The sequence below is a fragment of the Sinocyclocheilus grahami genome, unplaced genomic scaffold (genome assembly GCF_001515645.1).
Source record: "Sinocyclocheilus grahami isolate Dianchi unplaced genomic scaffold, SAMN03320097.WGS_v1.1 scaffold178.1, whole genome shotgun sequence".
In the NCBI taxonomy this organism is placed as follows: Eukaryota; Metazoa; Chordata; class Actinopteri; order Cypriniformes; family Cyprinidae; genus Sinocyclocheilus; species Sinocyclocheilus grahami.
In genome coordinates, this window is record NW_015505357.1 from 1,782,870 (window position 1) to 1,805,911 (window position 23,042).

Genomic DNA, 23,042 nt, shown 5'->3' on the forward strand with positions numbered 1-23,042 from the left:
AAAAGAAAGAGTACAACTTTACAATCTGTATCCCGTCTCATGTAATCCCTTAATCAGTGTTTCAGCCGCACAAAGACGTCAATATAACAGCTTGTAAACAATTCATGTAACATCACATTTACCTCAGAAAGCATATTTGGTGACCATAAACTCGATAGTCAGCCAGAAAAATAAACTGTAGAGAAGGGCATTTTGCTAAATATATGCACCATATAACATTCATTATAATTTTTTACCGTTCTTTAAGGTTTTATTTATGTTTGAATAAATCCGTCCAAGTTTTTATGAAAGCCACTATTTCAATGTGTAGTCAAGTAATTGTACTTCAATTACTTCAAACTGAAGTAATTGTAACTTTAATTATAAAAACTTCATTAAGTGCAATTTAAGCAGTAGTACAGCACAAATCAGTCAATTTTAACCTTCAATATTATAATGCAGTACCAACTGACGCTTGTGTATATTTTACAATATTAGTTGAGGTTTTTTGTCCTTGAGAAAATTTGGCATGTACTTTTTGGTTCTGTTCTATATATCATATGTTGCTGCCTTCATTAATGTGATTTGCATTTAAAAGAAATGTCTATTAATTTTATAGTATATATTTTATATATATATATATTTAGGCTACTTGTTTTTCATGAATGTATTTTACAACAATACAAAGAGCAATCTGTAACATTTTACCAGATTTAGTCCTACACTTATTAACTTTTATTTGTTCCCCACTAAATAATGTTTCACTAAATGTTTAGTTTAATGTTTTAATCAAAAAATACAAAGAGCAATCTGTAACATTTTACCAGATTTAGTCCTACACTTATTAACTTTTATTTGTTCCCCACTAAATAATGTTTCACTAAATGTTTAGTTTAATGTTTTAATCAAATTATTGTGCACCCATGATTTTTCTGGTGAATTATCCACTAGTTTATTATAATAGTATTTTTGTCATAGATTATGATTACATATTTTTTCATTTGTTATTTTTCATTAAAATTAAGTTGTCTATATTTAGCAGATTGTGTTTAACACACACAAGAGTGATGATCAGGTCAACCCCCAGAAGTATAGAAATTCTACATAGATTTTTTTTTTTAAACTGTGCTGGTATCGGATCGGATCAGAATTGGCCGATATTCAGAATTTTTGGTATTGGATCAAATCGGTTCTGAAAAAATGGTATCATTGCATCCCTACTGAAAACCCTATTCAAATGTCTGGTGATCAATCATATACTACAACACAGCAACAGACAAGACAGAAAATACTGTACACTACTGCCACTCAATTCAACTTCACTTTGGAACAGATGCAGAGTAAAAATACCAAATCATGGTGTATTCATGCTGTCATTATTTACTGGAAGACACTTCTAATATTTATTATGATAACACTTTCATATCAATATTTCAACATCCTTTCGCATGAAACAGATAGCAAAGGATCAATTCCTCCTCAGATGACTGAGCTGATATCTCACCATAACTCATGTTTAACAAGAGAGGTCTCCAGTGATCAGGACATTATTGATAATCATGAATATTCAGAGGCACAGACCTTGATGTTGCGCTCTGAAACGCACCAGCAGAACAGAGAAGAGTTGCCATGTCACGGCTTCATTCTGATTAATGATAGGACTTCCCATTACATCTACATCACACAGAGGCTGGTGTCACAGACAGAGACGCTGCTGTGTGCATCTTACGATCCACATACAGGGTGTAAAGCCATGGTTCTCCACTGATGGGTTGTAGGTTTGTACTTTTAAATAATACATTTTAAATAGTAAAAAAACACAGACCATTTAACAGTGTATCAGTAGAATGGCTAAAAAAAAATGGGCGGAGAAAACATGAAATATCTTCACAGTACACACCACAAGATAATTGGGCTGATTTTGGGCTGATTTCTCCCCTTCCGACAATCCTAGGTAATGTCCGGATTATCTTGGTGGTTCTAAAGATTATTTTATCAGATTTTCCTGTGGTGTGAGGTATGTTAAGAGTGACTGAATCTGCTCGGAAGAACGTCGGAGGCGCCCCGATCGAGAAATCCTGATGTGTGGGGGGAACATCGCGGCACACCACACACACTACAGGAGCAAAACGGTTAAATCTAGGATTTTTTGTCCTCATGTTTGTGGTCCCTCACATTTTGAAGATCTTAGAAGATTTTAAAAATCTTTTAGTGTGTACCCAGCATTAGTAATATAATATTTGGCCAAGAGTTTGACCTCTTGAGTTTGAGTTACTTATTAGCACATATATTATGTATTGTATTGCTGTTTATGCACTGTAAAAGTTCCTCAGTCATGTTTATAATGTTACATATATCTGGACCTACACTCATCATTCAAAAGTTTGGTGCTGGTAAAATAGCTTTCAATGTTTTTGAAAAAAACGTCTCTTATGCTCACAATAATTTAATTAAATATACAGTAGAAAACTAAATATTGTGAAACATTACTACTACAACTTAAAATAACTGTTTTCTATTTTAATATGTTTTAAATGTAATTTATTCCTGAATTTTCAGCACATTTACTCAATTGTCACATGATCAGAAATTCTCTTGCTGCTCAAGAAACATTTCTTAATATTATCACTGTTGAAAACAATATTTTTGTGGAACCCACAATATATTTTTCATTCAAGATTTTTATTTGATGAATACAAAGTTCAAAAGTACAGCATTTATTTGAGTTAGACATAACAGTATAAGTGTTATCTTGGCAACTAACTGAAATTAGGTTTTAAGTTTAAATGAAGTTAAAGTTGAAACACTTAAATTACTTAAACTAAAACTGAAATAAAAAAAATCGTTAACAAAAACTTTAAAACAAGCTAATAAAAATGGAAAACAATCATGTAACAACTAATAAAACCTTAAATAAAAGAAATAACATAATAAAAATAAAAGCCAATTCAAATATTGATAAATATTTTTAAAGAATATAAATAACACCAAAATAATAAATGTCAAATACATAATTTGGTAGTGAAGCAAAATCTTTTACTTGTGTAAAATCCATACTAAACTCTACACAAACATCAGAATCACAGCTGAGGCTTGTGGTGACATCTGGCCATTAGGGCTGTCAAAAAAAATGTGAATATTCATCGAATTTAAAATAAAAAAAATCCACATTCGAATGCAAAAACGACGCTGCTACATTGTTCATTCAAAATATTGCAGAAAAAGAGAACAATCAATGCGGTGAAGATGTTGTTTACGTCAAAACAGAAACCAAGCCGTTCACACAGAGCGCATACTCATCGTATTTGGGACATCGATCAACGCTGCACTCGTGTCTAGCACGAGAGAGCAGCATGTTTAGAAAGCTATGTAAAATTAATGTAAGTTCAACTGTTAAAAAACAAGTCTCGTGATTTTATGGCGGTTTTCCCCATCCCACTGCATCTCAAGTTTTTAAATGAAGAAAGTACTCTTTGTGATTGGTTTTCGGGCCTTTGTATTAAACTATACATACATGCATGATGCTGTTTTGTTTCTAATTTAAGCAACTTTATTAATTATATATGGTTTATAAACCATTTTAAACATTATGCACTTTTTTTTTTTAAATAGTCGTGTTATTTTATTATGCTTTGAAGAAACGTGCATAATATTTTGCTTGATGCGCCCTCTTGTGGCCTCAGGAGAGAAGCCAAAAGCTTTTTTTCACCCTAACTGAAATTATGCCTTTTAAATTTGAATATAATTCGAATATTGATAATATTTAAGTAAAAAATTTGAATTTAGTTTTTCAGCCATTTTGACAGCCCTACTGGCCATGTTCACACATCTGCTAATAAGACACTGAGAGAGGTTGAGAGAGAAAGAGAGATGTTCAGGGCTGAATAGGAGGATTGAGCCATAATTACCTTCACAACCTGCCACCACACACACATAGACAGACACACACGTTTACTCTTCAAAGCTTGAGCCCAGGGGAAGCTTTTCTATTAAGTGTCCAGAACATGTCAGAGCTCAGATAAGACACACCAACGAGGCGTACCACAGGATCCTCGGGCACAGACCATCATGTACAACATCACACACACAGTCCTTCAATCCAATGTCAACAAGACAACGACATATGATGTAAAACTTGTATAGACTAGATAAGGTGGCCACTCCAGGGGCCCAAAAGTGAAGGGACACAATCCCTAAAGGACCTGAATAAGTGGATGAGAGGAACTGAAAGTTGGGACAAAGGAAAAAACTAAGTGGAATTCAAAGAAGCCAATTTCACCCGTGTCAAGAGAGCATTAGCGTGTTTCTCCGACAGGGACTTGACCAGGCAGAGTGTTCCTCCCCTGCGGGACTTTATTTTAGAGAAAAACTTTCAAACTGGGAAATTAAGGGAGATAAAAATAGAAGTTATTAATTTATTTTCTTTTTTAATTATATTTATTTATTGTGGAATAGTTTGGCTGTTTGAACAAAGTTTAATATTTGATAAAGCTAAGAAAGCGTGTTAAAGTGATTTTAAAACTTCAGTTTAATTAATATAATAATTTTTTAATTTATTTATACATACATATGTTGGGGGGGGGGGTTGCCACCATTTTATAAAAGCAACCTGATGCATTAAAGGGGTCTTGAACTGCCTCTGCTTTTTTATTTTGTACTGCTCTCTGAGGTCCACTTATAATGTTATAAAGATTTTTACATCAAAAATAATTTAGAACTATTATGCTATTTTCTGTCCTGTTTTGCTTCGTTTGAATAGTTCTGTGCAAAAACGCGCTGGTCGATTGTAGACTCTGAAGTAAACGCCCACTGCTATGATTGGCTAACACTTGTGTATGTTACGTCTACATCCTTCACAGATAGACGCTGTGGTGATTTTAAGGGGTCATATGATGCTGCTAAAAATAACATTATTTTGTGTATTTGGTCGCATCATATGACCCCTTTAAGTTAAAAACGCATAAACACTCATATCAAACGATCTGTTTAACAGACAAAGTAATAGTGATCACGCAAAAAAAACAAAAAAATGTGTGTTGCGACATTATTATAGTCGGCACAGCATTGTCTTTTAGTTTCAATCTTTCTAAAAAATCCTGCATCAGATTGTGCCTCGAACGAATCCACAATAAAATTAAGTGAACAAAGGACAGAGTTTTTCATAAAAATAAAGTTCATCCACTCTTTCCTAATGTTGGGATCAGAAGGAAGGCAATGCAAATACTGTTTTTCCACAACTTGGCCCTGCACAGCGTCTTGTTGTCTTTAGAGCATCTTTATCATTTGGTTTTCTGCGTAGACCTGCGCGTTCGCCTCTCTCGTACACACTACATGCTCAAATCGGTGGGCGGGGCTAAACAGGCAGCGATGTAGAAGCAGGCGTTGATCTTCTGCGGAGGCGGTGTTTAGCCACGCTATTACAACATACAGTGGCACATTTCACAAGCTATCGTTTTAGAGTTTCGTTTTGTTTAGCTTCAATATAAGCTACTTTAAGACTAATAAGAAAGTTTTGTGATCTGAAACTTATAGGATGTTTTTATAGTACAATGACATCTTATTGTATGTGTCAAAAGATCAAGGGAATTTTGGTTTCTCAGTTCAAGACCCCTTTAACATATGGGGTCACGGGTGTCCTTTTTCCTTTTTAGTCATTTAAATGGTTGTGAAAAAGTCCAAATTTAGAGTCAGTCCTGTCTGTTTTATAAAGAACGTTATTAAATACTCAAAGAAAAAAAACTAGCTCATAATCTCTACCACGATACTTGATATCACCACGATATGATTAATTCAAACAAACCATTTGAACTAATTCACAAATTAATCAAACATACAAAATTTAATGCTGTTGCTACTTAAATTAAAATATGCTATTAAAACACCTCCAGGCAAGGAAGAATTGCAAAATTTGTCCAATTACACTGTCTTTAGAAAACTTAATGGATAAATAAAAAGCATATTAAAGTCATTGCATATACACAATATTGCTTAATTTCATATTGTCATCAAAATCATTAGAAAAAAATATTGTGACTATTCAATATAACGCTGTTCAAAAGTATGGGATCAGTAATATTTTGTTTTAAAAGAAGTCTCTTATGTCCAACAAGGCTGCAATTACTTGATCAAATAACAGCAAAACAGTAATGTTGTGAAATACTACTACAATTTAAAATAACCGTCTTCTATTTTAATACATTTTAAAATGTAATTTTTGAATTTTCTTTTTCATTTTTAAATTTTCTTAGTGACACTTTTGATCAATGTAATTCACACTTGCTCATTTTAATTTATTTATTATTTTTAAATCTTACTGACTTTTGAATGGTAATGAATGCTAAGGCCCAATCCCAATTCTAACCCTTAGCCCTTCCCTTTTCCCCTACCCCTCCGTTTCGAGCGTTCAAGTGAAGGGGTAGGGGTGTCTCGATTATCTTTTGGTAGGGGTAAGGTGAAGGGCCAGACAGTCCTTCAAACGAAGATTTTTCGGGACCACACTTCAAACGAAGGAGTATGAATTATCTCAGCGTAAACCGGCAACATGGCTGCCCGAGCGAACAAAAAGACACATAAATGTAAGCATTTTTTGGCATTAATAAAGATTTTAACTAAAAGTAATCATTTGTTTTATGTTACTTTTAATCGTGAGTTCGTATTTACAGTCACGTTACTTAAATAAATGTTTGCAAAGTTTGCTAACGTCATATTATTACAGACTGCACGATAGTGCCACAACATATTGTCTGATCAGGGCGATAACCAACGTAAACATTGAGGGGGGCTAGTCCCCTCAATAATTATAAATCGCTAAACCCTTTTCTCAAATATTGCCAATTCGAGAAAGAGAGACAGAGAGAGAGATGAAAGTTGCGTGTATGCGCGACTGTGCGTCTCTCTTTTTAGAGTGAGTTTACTTCAAAAACAGCGATTTTATCCTCTTGTTGCTGGAAAATATAATGTAGCGATTCAGTATTTAAACTGTTATTAATAAAAGTCGTGGGGCAGCGTTGACAAGTATCTTTGCTCCTGGATGTGTGAGCTGCGCGATCTCTGATATATGTGTGTGTGTGTATGTGTCAGTAAGCAGCGCATTAATATAGAACGGTAATTAAAGGCTCTAATGCACACCAGCACACCAGTATAGGTGTGTGTATTGTAGGAGCTAGACGACGTACGATGACGTGTGACGGCATAGTAGTGGTGTCCCAATTCTTAGGGGAATATTTTCACCTCTACCCCTTGACACTCTGTTTCAAGGGACAAGGGGAAGGAGTATAAAATAGAATTGGGATTGGGCCTAAGAGTGAAAAACATTTATAAAAACATGGCATTACCAGGGCTCGACAGTGCAACCATTTCAGTCGCATTTGCGACTGAAAACTACTGCGTGCGACTATGAAATTTATTTTAGGAGCACTAGTGCGAGTGACCTGATCATCATCATACTTGTGATTGTGCTCAGGGAAGCCTCAAAGCTTTCTACGTGTTTTTGCAGCGTCGAGTAATGTATCACAGACATATCTCACGAATCCTTTCATAAGCAAAGTGTTGACAGTGTGTAAATAAGAGATTAATTGCGCAGTGTAGCGAGCTTCGCTGATTATAAATGTGAGCTCGCGATGAACTAAGATGATGAGTGACAGCTTTGAATGATTTTTAAGGGAGTTTGTAAATGTGATAACTGATTTAATACAACACAATTCAATAAACAAGAAGTTAATATTAAGTGACTTACATTGTCTGACTATAACACTATTGTCTGATTTTGCTCTATTTCGTCGTCGAAAATAGTTTAAAAACAAAGACACAGCGGAGCCGCTGCGCATCTCCATTCAAACACAGCGGTGTTTCTAAGCGTCGAGCCCTGATTACCATAGCACACATAAAAAAAGGTATCACCATGGAGCCATGAGACAATTTTACGATAATATGATTGCTACCTAACTGCCCTGAAATTCAAATCCTTACATGACACAATGATTGACAAAAAAAAAGAACGTTATGTACAGTATTTACATTGTTGTCTCAGAGAACAGTGCAGTCAGAGTGTGCTTGCATGTGTCCTTACACTTCTGTCCTGAAGTATTGTGCTGTGCTGAAGTGTTTGTAGAAGAGTCTCACCAGCTGTTTGGCTTTCTCAGACTCTTGCCGTGTCTGTACTCGCTCTCTCTGCACTGCTCGAGTGATGTCCTGCCGGGCTGCCTCTCTCTCTTTGCGTGCGATGCGAGCCAACTCCTCCTGTATAATGGCCTGCTGCTGCTCATACCTGAACAAGCGCACACACACACACACACAGCTTTATTTACAAGCCTGTTGCCTAGCCATGATTCACTCACTGCAGTTCTCAATCCTACCACAGAGTGTCAGTATTTTGTCCCTTGTTCTCAAGCTTGTTTCAACAGTATGATTCACACTTGAACAGCATCCAGGAAAAAATTTGTCCTCTTCTAATTTAAGGTCTCTTCCCTTGTGAGAGCTACAATGTTTAGTATTCAGGTCATATTTTATCAATACATATAAGCATAATTGGGAAAAATGGCAGATGAATTGGTTGAAAATGTTGAAAATACCGATTGAGTGATTCAGAAAGCACTAGAAAGGATTTTCAGAGCTAAAACTAAGGGTGTGTCATGTGGATCTGTGTTTAGGAATAATATTGGTGGCGTCTAACTGACTGGATCAGTTGACTCAGCTCAAAATGGCGCTGTGTTATGTGATTTTCATATATTGTTGATGTATAAATAGTTTTTCAGTCCTAAATCCTATCTCTGCGTGCGTGCGTGTGTGTGTGTGAGAGAGAGTAACATCATAGTGGAGTCAGCTGTCTTAACTGTGGCTTGCGTACTGCACACATACCAGCTTCATCACTGTGTCTGTCACGCGACTCTGTTCCGCTTTCAGGCTCTGTCTTTACATTTATTTTGAAAGATGAAGCTCACGATTATGGTAAGGGGCGTTACATTTCCGACGAGTGCTTGCGGTGTTCGGCCAATCACAATGCACTGGGTCAGCTGGCCAATCAGAGCAGACTGCGCTTGTCGGAAGGAGGGACTTTGTAGAAAACGACACGTTTGAGAGAGGCGGGACATAAAGGGACCTCCAATAATGTACAGTATTTGAAAAATAATGTGTTTTTTGAACATTAAAGCATGTCAACATATTCTGTTACACCAAATACACAAAATGATGATCTTTAAAGAAGCATCATATGACCCCTTTAAATAAAATGTATTATTGATTCATTTTAATCTAATTACATGTGTATTTATTTTAATACAAGTTTATTATTTATTTTATATCATTTTTTAATTAAAAAAAAAAACACTATTATTTTTTATTATATATTGATTTTTACACTGTTTTTTTTTCTCTAAACTTTTCTAGTGACCCCCTAGCACTCTTTTCCGGCCCCCTGAGGATCCTTGGACCCCAGTTTGAAAACCCTGGACTAAAGTACCTCTTCCTGAGCTCCTCTTTAGTGTCAGGAAAAGTCGCCCTGGCCTGTGTTTTTGGAGATTGTGGGTCAGATGTGCTGGATGTTCGAGTCTGCTGGCCTGCAAGGTCAGAAAAATGAAAATGATTATCCCTAACCTGCATTACAAATTAAATATCTCACTAATTGCAACTCAAGCAATGGGCATGTAAACTGCAAACATTTATGAAAATAGTGTGTCATACCTAGGTTTTCTTTATTGCTGACAGGTGGTCTTGGATCAGCACTGGCATTCCTCATGCGCTGTAGGACGTCTTCAGACAGCTAAGGACAAAACAGTGGAGAAGTTACACAGATGTCCTCAACAAGCTTATAAAGTTTTAGAAGAGTGCTCATATTTCATACAATTCTTCCCACCATTAGGAAGCAGCAAATGCATACTCGATATAACAAAAAATATATGACACATAGAAAGGATAAAGCTTAATTATTCCTTCTGGAGCAGCCTTGCAGATTTGTAAACATGCAAACTAACGTTATAATAAAGAAAAATAACTTGTTTCAGTCTACAGAATTAGTGTTTCTTCCAACGAATTGGTTGAATGATTTAATGACTCGCACTTAATAAAAAAAAGAGACTCATGTGTCCTCACCTACTGACTTAATGCATTAGCCACTGAACAAATCTTTTAGTGAACGAACTATAAAAAAATAATAATAATAATAATTACCTTGAGGGGCACAGATTAGCAAGGTGTCAAAGCAGTTTGTCAAACCTCGAGGACTCGATGTCATTAACCAAAGCCCGTACATCAATCATGTGTGGACTAAATTAGAGACGAAACATTTCTATATTCATGTTTTTGCGAAATGACAGACGTCTTAAACAACGTTGTCCCGTTTTCCCCAAACTCGACCCGTTCACTGAAGGACATTCGGGTAAGTTGACGGCAGATTCACTCAACAAAGTCCCACGAAAACAGATATTATCGTATTGTAAACCAGTATGATTGGTAACGTTAGGTGGTAAATATGGGATGTCGGATTACCTTCACTCCACGCAGAATCCTCACCCTGTCATCCTCATCTAGGCCGAAAGAAACTCTCCTGGTCGTGCTTTCTCCGGATCCCATCGCTTTTTGGTACAGCTCCGTTAATGGATCTTTAATATAAGAGAGATATTTTTACTCTTTAATTGAAACGAACACAAAGTATTCCGTAAACACGCCGATATGTTTGACAGATTTGCATCTTACCGTTGGGAAGTGGCAGTTTGTAAGGGGACAGTATCCTGAAACATTATTGGCCAACGACAGTGCAATAAGCCAATAGAATTGCATGATATATCGGCGACTGGAGTAAAGGCTTCTGGGAGTTGTAGTCAATAAGGCTAATTTTTTTACTAGCGCGCAAATTAGTCAGCGCTCATTCACTCAAATAACCTACTATAATAAAAAAAAAAAACTGGATAATCTCACTTCACTCAAAAAAAAAAAGCCTACTATAAGATTGGTTTGATGTGTTCTTTATATTAAAACGTCTTTGTTTATTTGGAGTGTTTTAGATTACAAACTGCAAGGTTTGTTATCTCTATCAACAAAAACATTAATTGGGAAAACTAGAGGTCTAAAATTATCTAATAAATATTGAGTTCAATGACTGAGACTATGCTTCAGCTGTGAATCAAAATCACTTCCAAAAGCCCAGGTGGGAGTAATGTTTCTAGCAAGAGGTTAAACAAATGTTTTAAGATAGGTAACTTTATATCTCTTTTTTATTACCTCCAACTAAGTATTGTATACAAAGTGACAAGATAAACTTCTAATAAACTGGATAAACACAAAATAAAGTGTTTTACTTTGATTCTTGTTGTAATACCGATAACAAATGAACCCCATGGTCTAGGCTAAATGAAAAATACATTTTATAGCAACTGCATAGTCTCTCTTCACAACTCTGTATAGAGGAAAATGCATTGTTTTTACATTTACATTTAGTCATTTAGCAGATGCTTTTATCCAAAGCGACTTACAAATCAAAATCAACAAAAGAGCAATGATACGCAAGTGCTATAACAAGTCTCAGTTAGCTTAACGTAGTACACATAGCAAGGTTTTTTAAAAATCATATAATAAATAAAAAGAAAACAGATAGAATAGAAAAAGAACAGAGCAAGTTAAAGGCCTTTTTTGCTTTTGTTAATTGTATAATAAATAAAAGAAATAGAATACAAAAAGAACAGAGCTAGTGTTCTTCTTTTTTTTAAAGAAAACAAGAAGTTAGTAAATGAATAGAGTGCAAGTTTAAAAGGGGCATGTTTTTTTTAAAGAATAGAATTATAATAGAGAGTGCTAGAGTTAGAGGGTCAAATAAAGATGGAAGAGATGTGTTTTTAGCCGATTCTTGAAGATGATTAAGGATTCAGCTGCTCGGATTGGGTTGGGCAGGTCATTCCACCAGGAGGGAACATTTAATGTAAAAGTCCGTGAAAGAGATTTTGTGCCTCTTTGGGATGGTACAATAAAGCGATGTTCACTTGCGGAACGCAAGCTTCTAGAGGGCACATAAATCTGAAGTAATGAATTTAGGTAAAGGGGTGCAGAGCCAGTGGTGGTTTTGTAGGCAAACATCAATGCCTTGAATTTTTTGCGAGCAGCTACTGGTAGCCAGTGCAAATTGATGAACAGAGGTGTGACATGCATTATTTTCAGCTCATTAAAAATTTATCTTGCTGCCGCGTTCTGGATTATTTGTAAAGGTTTGATAGAACTGTCTGGAAGACCTGCCAAGAGAGCATTGCAATAGTCCAGCCTGGACAGAACAAGAGCTTGAACAAGGAGTACCGAAAGAAAGGCCCTGATCTTCTTGATGTTGAATCAAGCAAATCTGCAGGGCCGGGCAGTTTTAGCAATGTGGTCTGAGAAAGTCAGCTGATCATCAATCACAACTCCAAGGTTTCTGGCTGTTTTTGTAGGAGTTATGGTTGATGTGCCTAACTGGATGGTGAAATTGTGATGAAATGAAGGGTTTGCTGGAACCACAAGCAGTTCTGTCTTGGCAAGGTAGAGTTGAAGGTGATGGTCCTTCATCCAGCAAGAAATTTCTGTTAGACAAGCTGGGATGTGAGCAGATGAGAGATAGAGTCTAGTGTCATCAGCATAGCAGTGATATTAAAAGCCATGTTTCTGAATGACAGAGCCTAGTGATGCCATGTAGACAGAGAAGAGAAGTGGTCCAAGAACTGAGCCCTGAGGCACACCAGTAGTTAGATGTTGCGACTTGGACACCTCACCTCTCCAACATACCTTGAAGGATCTATCTGAAAGGTAAGACTCAAACCACTGGAGTGCGGTTCCTGAGATGCTCTTTGCCAATAGGGTTGACGGAGGTTGTTCTGTGTGAGAAAGGCAGAGACTTGGTTGAACACAGCTCATTCAACTGTTTTTGCAATGAAAGGAAGAAGGGGAACCTGTCTGTAGTTCTCTAAAAGAGATAGGTTAAGGGTGGGTTTCTTAAGTAGTGGGGTTATACAAGCCTGTCTGAATCCTGAGGGAAAAACACCAGTGTGAAGGGATGTGCTAATGATGTGAGTGCAGGTACAACCTCAGGAGAAATGGCTTAAAGGAGATGAGATGGAATAGGATCAAACGGACTAGTAGGATGATTAGAAAGGATGAGTTTGGAGACTTCTGCCTCAGAGTGAAGAGGATGTGAACGAGTGTAATAGCCGAATGAGTGTAGTTTTTATCACAATATAAACTGCTTAAAAGTCAATTTTGTAGGCATATGAAATAAACAAACTTTCTAAATCACCTGCACAAGGTAACTAATATTAATGTTGGCTGCTTGTAATCGGAAAGTTAATTTGGTATATTGTTGATTCCTTGTTCTTACATTCCCAATTTTGTAACTTCAAATAGAAGTGTGCAACTTATTCTATCTACTATAATTACCAGATATGAGATATTATTAACCTTTTACATTTAACACCCATAACACAATATTAACACTTTCAACAAATGCATGACACAAAATATAATTCAGACACCAGACAATGTTCTCTTTCAGGTATTGATTTATTCTCAAATGCCATCATACTCCTCACACAAGGCATCATAATAAGCGAGTACTGTACATATAATAACATTCCCTGTTTTATAGACAAATCACAAGTAGTAATGTTTCTATGAAGGAAAAGACGGACGTGAATAAGAGGAAGCTGCATTTTTGACTGCTTTGACATTTGTGAAAATGTGAATAGTAAGTGCACAGTAATCAGTAATTACCTTTAAGTTATAGCGCAAGTCAAATCAAATAACTGATTTCCATTCAGAAAGTCCTAAAACTCCCACCTCTAATGTGGCACTGACGCAGAATAATCCCAGTACTAACTGTTATGACCATGCATGTTCTCTTTAATTGAACAGCAGAATTATAATACAATGCCTCAGGTAATTACACTGCCATAAAGGCATTTCAGTCTAATGGCTAATGTCTGTCACCATACATTTTTAATTGAAGATTTCAAAGATCCCACTATAGGAAACTGAATTGAGAATGACATGAGATAACATTATTTAACATGACACCATCGACATCACCATAGTAGGACTGTCCCAGAGGAAATAAACTGAGGCAGGGACATGACGGTTTCAGTGGACAATGATTGTGAATAGGGTACACAAAATAGAGGGCTTGTAAAGAACCATTATGATTGGCTGGGATTGAAGGAGGTCTAGGAGTCATTGACTGACATGTTCTCCACTTTGTTCTCTAGATCAGCGTCACCACCCTGCTGTTTCTTCTTCTTCCCTCCTTCCTGCTGTTTCTTCTGCTTCTTGGCTGCCTCCTGGTCAATGGGGGCTGGCTTCACAAACTTGATCATCTCTGTTAAACCTGAGTAAAGAAACCATAATATTGAGATAAGACAGTTGGTATATTGTATAAGAGAAAACATAATATACAAACATTGAATGATCTAAAGAGTCTATTCATAGCTCACATATCTTGAGATGTATGACAACTACTACTACAGCATGACCAGTGTAGTCTGATATAGCAGAACAAATTAATCTTTTGAGCCAAGGAATGACTCTAATGGACTGGATCTTTATGGTGAATCAAAAACATACAGCACAGCCAGTGTGGTCTGATTACTGAAGAAATTAATCTTATGATTGGTTTGTTTTGGGTGAATCAAAAACATGCAGCACAAGTGTTGTCAGATTCCCAAATGAATGACTCTTATGAGCCGGTACTTTATAGTGAATCAAAAACATGCAGCATGACCAATGTCATCCAATTCCCAAATTAATGATTCTTATGAGTCGGGTCTTTTGAGCGAACCAAAAGCATGTAGTGTAGCCAGTGTGGTCTCATTCCTGAAGGACATATCTCTCTTATGTGTCAGTTCTTTTGAGCGAATGAAGAACTTGCAGCATGAAAAGTGTGGCCTATTTCCCGAAAGAATGTCTCTTATGAGCTGGTTCTTCATAGTAAATCAAAAAGTGTTATCTGATTCCCAAAGGAATTACTTTTATGAGTTGGTTCTTTTTTAGAAAATTTAACACAAAGCAGTGTTGCCTGATTCCTGAACTAATAATTCTTATGAATAACTTCTTGCAAATCAAAAACATACAGCTCTAGCACCAGGAAGCATTCAGTAGAACCAGTATCGAAAGCGGAACCAGAATTGTTAAATTCCTTGTGATTCTCAATATAATCTTTAACAAATATGCTACGCCATCCCAATAAAAAACAACTAGCACCTCTCAAGTCTTTTTCATACATTTAGTATAAGACTGAGCCAAACTTGACCAAAATCAAGATTAGTAGATCCATATTTAGTGATACTCACCTGGAGGCATGAATGCCTTGAGAGGTTCTGGAATAATGATGCCTTCCTCTGTCTGAAAGTTCTCCAGGATAGCACAGATAACACGAGTGGTCGCACACATGGTGGCATTTAGCATGTGCACAAACTCAGCCTTTAAGAGAACAGACACAATGACCAATGAAACCAGCTTGATACAGTAAATACAGATTACCCAGAATCCTTACTCAGAACTGTGGAGTAGCATTGTACCTCAGTGTTTCCCACAGACTTATGCAAATTCATTTTCTGCCAACAGGAGGCACATTTAAGCCTCTTTCAGAATGTCAGCCCAAATCCGATTTTCTGCATATCCATATGGAATCTGATTTGAATAACTGACTGTCCACACAGTGTATCGCAACGGTTCATATCCGATTTGTGTCCACATGTGCTCTTTCATTTTACGGAATGTGCATTGGTTTCTATGGCAATGCAGTTGCGTTATGCCTACGCTAAAAACAACAATAACAGCAATACAGTTTGCAATGCAGATGTTGTCTTACGACATGACAACATGCTGCCATCACGGTTGCGCTGCATTATATTTTGTCTTGTGAGGCAGCATCAGAAACTCAGGAAGCTGGAATGTGCGCCTTTATTCTGTGCTGCCATCTCCGCTACTCAAAGAGGTGCATATACTAGTAGTATATTGTGTTTTTCCGCTTGACTTGCACTTCGCAACGACACAAGCTTGTTTCTGCAAAGACATGCAGCACGTTTTTTACACAAATGTCTGACGTGTTTACGTTTTACGTGGCGTGAGGACGTGAAAAAGCTATGCTAAATCCGATTCGAGCGGTCAGACTGAAACGGATTTCCAGAAATGCGGGTTTGAATAGGGTTCCAAACCACATACGAATGTAGCTTGAAACAGATTTGCACAAATCGTATTTCATGTAGTTCGTTGCCATCCAGACTATCTAAATATGATCGGATTTGCACAAAAATCAGATTTGGGCTGACAATCTGAATGAGGCTTTAGAGCGGGAGAGATAGCGGTTTCCCCGGTAATGGTTGTACACAAAGCAGCACTCCGCTCACAAACACTGCTTTATCAGGCATTACACACAAGATGAAATGAAAATGACATCCAGAATTGGAAGACAGTCGGTTTCCTTCAGAAATACAGTGATATAAAAACACTGGCATTGGGTTTCGATTTTGAAACATGCAGTGCTCATGTTTATTCAATGAAGTCAAAGCCTTTTGGAAAATCTATTTGTGGCGGTCAGTTTTGATAGTGGCGGGCCGCCACAAATAAATCAATGTATGGGAAACACTGTACCTTGTCCATCATTTTCTTGGTCTGCCCGTAGCGAATTCGTAAGCGGCGAGCCTGGTAGTCTGTGCAGTTTGAGCATGACACAAGCTCTCTAAAAGCCTGGGAGCCTGGGAACCAAGCCTCTAAATCCAGCTTTTTACTAGCCGCATGGTTCAAAGCACCTGTGAGATAAAAGCAAACAATATATATGAAGCTTTGTTATGGGAAGCTGTGAAAAGCTTTTATTGCTTTCCAACAAAAGGTGCCCAATGGCACTCTCGATGAAAATAAAGGGTGAAGTGAACCAACCTGATACAATGTTGACAATGCGGTAGGGGATTCCCAACGACTGATAAAACTCTTCAGCAGTTCCAATCATCTCATCAAACATCTCCCAGGACTTCCCGTCATAAGGAGAGGCATAGACAAACTGCTCAATCTGGAAAGCGATGAAAAGAGGTTGTGATTTAGTTATTATACAGTTTGTTCTTCTCATTATTACCTGCAAAATATGCTGATTTGGCTAGTGGTCTTGTATTTTTGTAATGAAATCAAGTCATCTAAATGCACATTAATATTTCATTGTTCATTCACTATTTCAGTGATAAAAGTAGCTCGAACCTTCTCAAACTGATGGACCCTGAAGATCCCACGTGTGTCTCTGCCGTGAGAGCCCACTTCCTGTCTGAAGCAGGTGGAGAAGCCGGCATAGCGGATGGGAAGGTCTTCTGGCTTCAGCCACTCATCTCTCAGGAAGGCGGCGATTGGCTGCTCTGATGTGGCAATCAAATACTTTTCATCCACTGTATTGTCATCAGACTTCTCGCTCCCCTTCCCGATCACCTGAACAAACACATTACAGGAAACGCTGTAATTCTTTGTGAGTTTGAATTAAGACTCTGTAGAGGGTCTTTTCATTTAAAGCAGCTGGCCATCTGTCTGATTCATCTCAATGAATCTGTTTGTTTGAACACTTTATTTCAATGTATCAGTTACAGGACCCCCACAACTTTATCTAACACATATACAGCATAACAAAATTTACTTTGTAATATAATTAAAATAATTTGTAAATATTTTATTTGTTTTTGTTGTAATATAAAATGTATATATATATAACAAAATAAATAAAGTACAAAATAATATTCTATATATGTTATCTTATATAAAATATCTATATAACATTCATACATTTTTTTGGTTTTATTAATTGCATTAAGTGGTTCTAGCTTGATGGTATGAGATTTTGAAATACTCTGCCATTGCTATGGGTCAGATGAATCAATAAATACTCCTCACATCAAAGTTATATACTTTTATTGTGTAAAAATAATTCAATCAAAATGTCAAATCAATGGCTACATAAAGTAACAGATGTAGGTCAAACCTTGTAGAGCTCCTCGTCAAACTGGCTGAGCTGAGCGACCTCCTGCATGACTTCTTTCCTCATGAAGAAGGGTGTGTACAGAAGGTTGTAGTTCTTGCTGTACAGGATCCGCAGTGCGTAGTTAATTAAAGCCTGTTCCAAAAAAACTAAAGGCCCCTGAAATAGAACACATCAGCCATGATATTTACAAAAAAGCTTTTTGGGTAGTTTGTTTCAAAGAACTGGCAGTGGAACGGGTTTAAATATTGTGCAACAAAGCAAAAATGGGCTTAAGATGTTTAGCAGTGCAGTTTTCCTTTGGTTTACATACTTGCATAGTTTAACAATGCACAAAAAAAATGTCATCAGAATGGAATCAAACTCTGTGACCCCCAAAAAATTGTGGTCTTTATTTGAAAAAGCTAAATGGTCATTAAAGAAAAAAAAGTCACACTTGTGTCAAAAATGACTGCCACAGGAAATGGGAAATAAGCATAAATAGAAAAATAATGCAGATGTTTTTGTGTGTACAATCTACAAATTGGCCTCAATGCATACAAAAAAGTGCACAGCAATTAAGGGGTGACAAAATTTTAAAATCAAAGTTAAAGTTTTTTGGGTGTTAGTATCAATATGTTAGTCTTAAGGTTATCTATAAGCCAGTGTGCTCCAAAACAGTGACAAAATTCGCATTAAGAAGATATAAGCATTCAAAGCTTGGAGTTCGTCACTTCCACCAAAATGGCTCAACGATTTTTTTTGATGTCACTTCGTACTTCAGCTTCTCATCTCAATTTTCTTTGTCCAATCAAATGCTCTCTAGAATCCGAAGCCCCCTGCACTATAAATAGACGCTGAAGTGCCGGCTGAGATCGGTCACTCGTTCACAGGATTTGTATTTTCTGTACGGTGAACGATTCAGACAGTGTAAATATGCTTTACACTGGGGCAAAATAAGTCTGGTTTCGTGCTGTCACGCTAACTGACGCACCGCGCACACAGTGTGCTCTGGTCCAGAGACATGATAGTACGGAGCGGATCATATGCGCGAGTCGGCCCCATTTGAATTTTACATAGAATGCTATATTTTGAAGCAATATGGATGAGATTGTGGCTGTCATACCGTCAAATGTGGCTTTACCGAGCTCAATGGCTCTAGCCCAAACTGTGATATAAACGAACGCTACTGGCTAATTTAAAAAGGGGGCGGGGCTTCTTGATATGTCCCACCCTGTCTTCCTGTTTCAGTTAACCTGACGTCAACACATAGAATAACGGTGCGTGTTTCAAAGCACTTCAGTGGACCTTTAAGCAATTATGCCTGAAAACACTGCTCAGTAACTAATGATTACACAGCACTGAATATACAGTATATGGCTATACAGGCATCAGATGGCTACACCATGGTATGACACATGATTTTCTTCTTCTTTTTTTTTCCACAATGTGGAACATATCTGCCTCAATTCAATGGATTTTAAATACTTTTGCTCTATTTTTATCTTAAACACTGCATTAATTGAAAAATTATATAAAATAATTTTTACATTTTATACAGAAAATAGTCCAGAATTTAAATATGAATATTAATTAGTAACATGAAAAACCTGCAAAATATTAAAGAAAAAACATTTTTGAAATGAAATAGTCGTATATTCATTTCCCAAAAAGAAAATGATTACATGATTATGGCCCCCGGTCAGTTTTGACCACGAGTGTGACTTTCAAATGAACAATACCAGAGGGTTAAACAAACCTTGAGGAAGTATCCTCTGCTTCCAGCCACTATGGCTCCTTTTTCCCCTTCGTATCCATCCACCATGACAACCAGGTCCACGTGAGAGTACTTTTTCTGCACCGTACAGTCGCCCCAGGTGCATTCCACTTTATTATCAGCATCCTGGGTAAGAGAAACACTGTTATGACAGTGTTTATAACAGTATGGTTAAACAACATAGTATGGTTCATTTGTCTGTTCTAATTCCATGAAGGTTTTAGATTCAATATTCCACAAAAAAAAAAGTGATTTCAGGGTGACTTGAAATTAATATTAGAAATGTTGCATGGGTAACTAACTGAAATAAGTTTAAGTTAAAATACTGAAATGACTCAAACTGAAATTTAAAAAAATATTAAAACTCTTCAAATATTATATAAATAATTCTAATCCATCATAAAACAGAGATGACAATTACGTATTCATAATTTGCAATTTCTCTATATTGCAAAAAAAAAAGAATTGGTGGGGTGCTTAATTGTCAAAATAATGTCACAAGCAATTAACTGTAAAGGATTCATTTAATTTCTTCAAAATATAATTTTGATTTTATCCTGGACACGTTATTGCCAGCTTTCACAAGAATCACCCAAAAGCATAATAACCAGAGTTATCTAAAGAATAAAGCAATTCATTTAAGGATCACTTGCTTCTATGTGATCCATGTTAAAGCATACCAAGCTCAAATCTCTTACTAGTGAGACTTTTAGATGGATGTAAATGAATAGCAAATTAAATTGACAACCTGTCATTCTCTAATATTTTGGCAAGTCAAGACACACAACAGCACTGCCAGTCAGCAGCTCCTCCCTTTCACTGACACAGAGATTGCATCAGATCCTCCTGCGGCACATTTAATCAATACATACTCATACCTCTCCAAATAATATATCATATACACATACATTAAGCTCATAATAGCACATACTACTTTCATTAAATAAAGAAAAAAAGGTTAAACACGCTATGACAGCTGTGATAACTATTAGCGTCAATGCTACAATACACCGGCAATGCGGTTTCTGAACATTTATACACATTTAATGTGAACTTTATCATGTGCTATAGTTCAATTAGTGTATGTTTTACATTGTAAAGGCTTAATGTTTATGAACAGATCTGTTATACGTGTCACAATCTGTTTTCATTCACAGGCTGTCATGTGTTTCAATAGCTTTAGCGTTAGCCGCTACTCACATTTCCTCCATTCTGTGTCCGCCTCGACCAGTTTATCCACCAGAGACACATCTTTGAACCGTTTCCTCTGGGTTTCCCGCACGATTTCAGGATCGCCGCCTTTGTCGGTGCGAAACAGGTCTAAATCGAGCACCATGATGCCTGTGGACGAGGTGGGCAGTGCGGATGAATGAAGGAAGGGATATGGAAAGTGTGAAGGAATATGGAGGGGAGGTGCTAGAGAGCAGCTGCTAATGAATATTCATTACGCTGCTGTCTATAACGACGAAGGCTAAGCTAATGAATATTCATTATTTTTAAGCGACGTTGCTTTCCTGGAGCAGGATGCGTAGGTTCATTAATATTAATGAGCCAAGCTTTCACCATAGTGGCGTTCATCAATTTACATGATACTAAAACCATCCTATGAATCAATATTGATATTTTATTATTTTGTCGTATTTTACTAGATAAACCTGGCAGTTTATGATCAATACAGGCCGCTTTTTATTGACAGGTTTGGTTTAGCCTACATAAATATTGCATACGACCATGTAAGCAGTGCTGGGTAGATTACTAACAAATTGTAGTCCTACAAATGACATTACAAGAATTGTAATTATAGTAGTTAACATCTGAAGTGGAGCAAAAAAAAGTTCATCAAAGGACCAGAACGCATTTTGGTTTTTAGGTTTTAGGACAACTTTGATGAAAGGTTTTAATCCACTTCAAATGTTGACTAATGTAGTAATCCATCACATTACACATTTTAGGTCATATATTCAGACTAATTTTAGGTTACTTTTAACCTAATTTATCACATTGATTTAACTAGGACAATCTTGTACCATAGTGATATAAAAAGAAAAAGAAAATATATTCCATTCATTGTTATTAACAACATAAAGTGCATTACAGTGCATTACATTGTCAAGTTTGTGAGTTTAATAAAAAGCGAATGACTTAAATCATAAAAATGTAAACTTAAAATATTTGAACATAATCAAAATAAAACACTAAAAATAATAAATATTTGAATATGCACAGGTATATAAGAAGTATGATATTTTATAAAGCAACATTTAAAAGATGAAAAAGAAGAATTAGGGAGAATCATCAGATAAATTATGAATATTTTTTTGCCAATGTGTAAATAGTATATAATCATATAATCAATAAAAAGTTACTGTGATTACAAGTATTTTAAAATGTAATCTAATGCAATAAAAAGTACTTAGTTTTTGGGATCTGATTACGTAATCCAGATTACATGAAATCAGTTACCTAGCACTGTCTGTAAGAAAATGTTAATATAATATATAGATAACATGCTCTATAAGAAAAGCTTTATTCCTTCAAACATGGCTTGACTATGACATTCTTCTGGCGAGTAAGCTAATGTTGAAGGTGTTCAATTTTTTGGAGGTGTTCAGTGTGATTTGTGTAGTTATCAGGAATGTTTTGATCATTTTCCAGTTCCCATTTCTCAAAAAGAATTTCCATCTCTGCTATACAAAAGCAGCCTAAGGTGGTTTGCTGGATTTAGATTAGCCTGACCAGGATTGGAGACCAGATGAGACCAGGAAAGCATTTTAGTCTGTGTTAAGCTGGTTTTTTTTATGTTAATTGTTCCCTTATTACCAGTTTAAATTGATCCAACTCTGCAGTTAAGTTTAGCATATTCTTGTAGAAACAATCTGATTATTGCTCCAATGGGACTCCTGTGATTATTTACTGGAATAGTTTAATAGAAAACACGTGGAACAAGAAAGTGCAGCCCAAAGTAAAAGATTTCATTTTAAATTGACCTTAAAGGGTTAGTTCACCCAAAAATGAAAATTAGCCCATAAATTACTCACCCTCAAGTCATCCTAGGGGTATATGACTTTCTTCTTTCAGACGAATCCAGTCAGAGTTATATAAAAAATGGTCTTTGATCTTTCAAGCTGTTTCATGGCACTCAGAGGGTGTTGCATTGCCTCAGTCCAAAAGCACTTAATTAAAATGCACCCATCCATAAAAAAAAGTGTCTCACATGGGGGGGGGGGGGGGGGGGGAAGCAAGCTCCATTAAAAAAAAGTGTCTCACATGGCTCCGGGGGGTGAACAAAGGCCTCCTGTAGCGACTCGATGCGTTTTTGTAAGAAAAATATCCATATTTAAAATGTAATAATCA

At 36.4% G+C, this 23,042-nt stretch overlaps 2 protein-coding genes across 4 annotated transcripts in view; both read right to left on the minus strand.

The window, feature by feature from the left end:
- chchd6a (coiled-coil-helix-coiled-coil-helix domain containing 6a) overlaps positions 1 to 10,740 on the minus strand; it is a 93,985-nt gene extending 83,245 nt beyond the window's left edge. For all 3 annotated transcript variants that reach the window (XM_016283922.1, XM_016283924.1, XM_016283923.1), the window contains exons 1-5: positions 10,669 to 10,740; positions 10,462 to 10,574; positions 9,658 to 9,736; positions 9,437 to 9,533; positions 8,101 to 8,245 (exon numbers count right to left, since the gene is read on the minus strand). In XM_016283922.1, the coding sequence (XP_016139408.1) occupies positions 8,101 to 8,245; positions 9,437 to 9,533; positions 9,658 to 9,736; positions 10,462 to 10,545 (405 nt within the window). In that variant the 5' untranslated portion in view covers positions 10,546 to 10,574; positions 10,669 to 10,740. The remainder of the gene's footprint in view (positions 1 to 8,100; positions 8,246 to 9,436; positions 9,534 to 9,657; positions 9,737 to 10,461; positions 10,575 to 10,668) is intronic.
- A 2,729-nt stretch (positions 10,741 to 13,469) lies between these two features.
- Positions 13,470 to 21,102, minus strand: LOC107594032 (serine--tRNA ligase, cytoplasmic-like). The gene is made up of 9 exons (XM_016283961.1): positions 20,889 to 21,102; positions 20,369 to 20,394; positions 19,671 to 19,814; positions 17,936 to 18,091; positions 17,170 to 17,391; positions 16,858 to 16,987; positions 16,573 to 16,730; positions 15,270 to 15,399; positions 13,470 to 14,308 (listed from the first exon to the last, which is right to left on the minus strand). The coding sequence occupies exons 1-9, from the start codon at positions 21,022 to 21,024 to the stop codon at positions 14,148 to 14,150; spliced, it is 1,263 nt and encodes a 420-aa protein (XP_016139447.1). The 5' UTR covers positions 21,025 to 21,102; the 3' UTR covers positions 13,470 to 14,147.
- Positions 21,103 to 23,042: the final 1,940 nt, after the last annotated feature.

Coding starts and splice junctions, on each gene's coding strand:
- LOC107594032 (XM_016283961.1), bottom strand. CDS start 21,024: ATGGTGCTCGATTTAGACCTGTTTCGCACCGACAAAGGCGGCGATCCT. Junction 18,092..19,670: donor GCAGAGGATACTTCCTCAAG/GTTTGTTTAACC, acceptor GTTCTATTTCAG/GGGCCTTTAGTTTTTTTGGA. Junction 16,731..16,857: donor CATTGTCAACATTGTATCAG/GTTGGTTCACTT, acceptor TTTATCTCACAG/GTGCTTTGAACCATGCGGCT.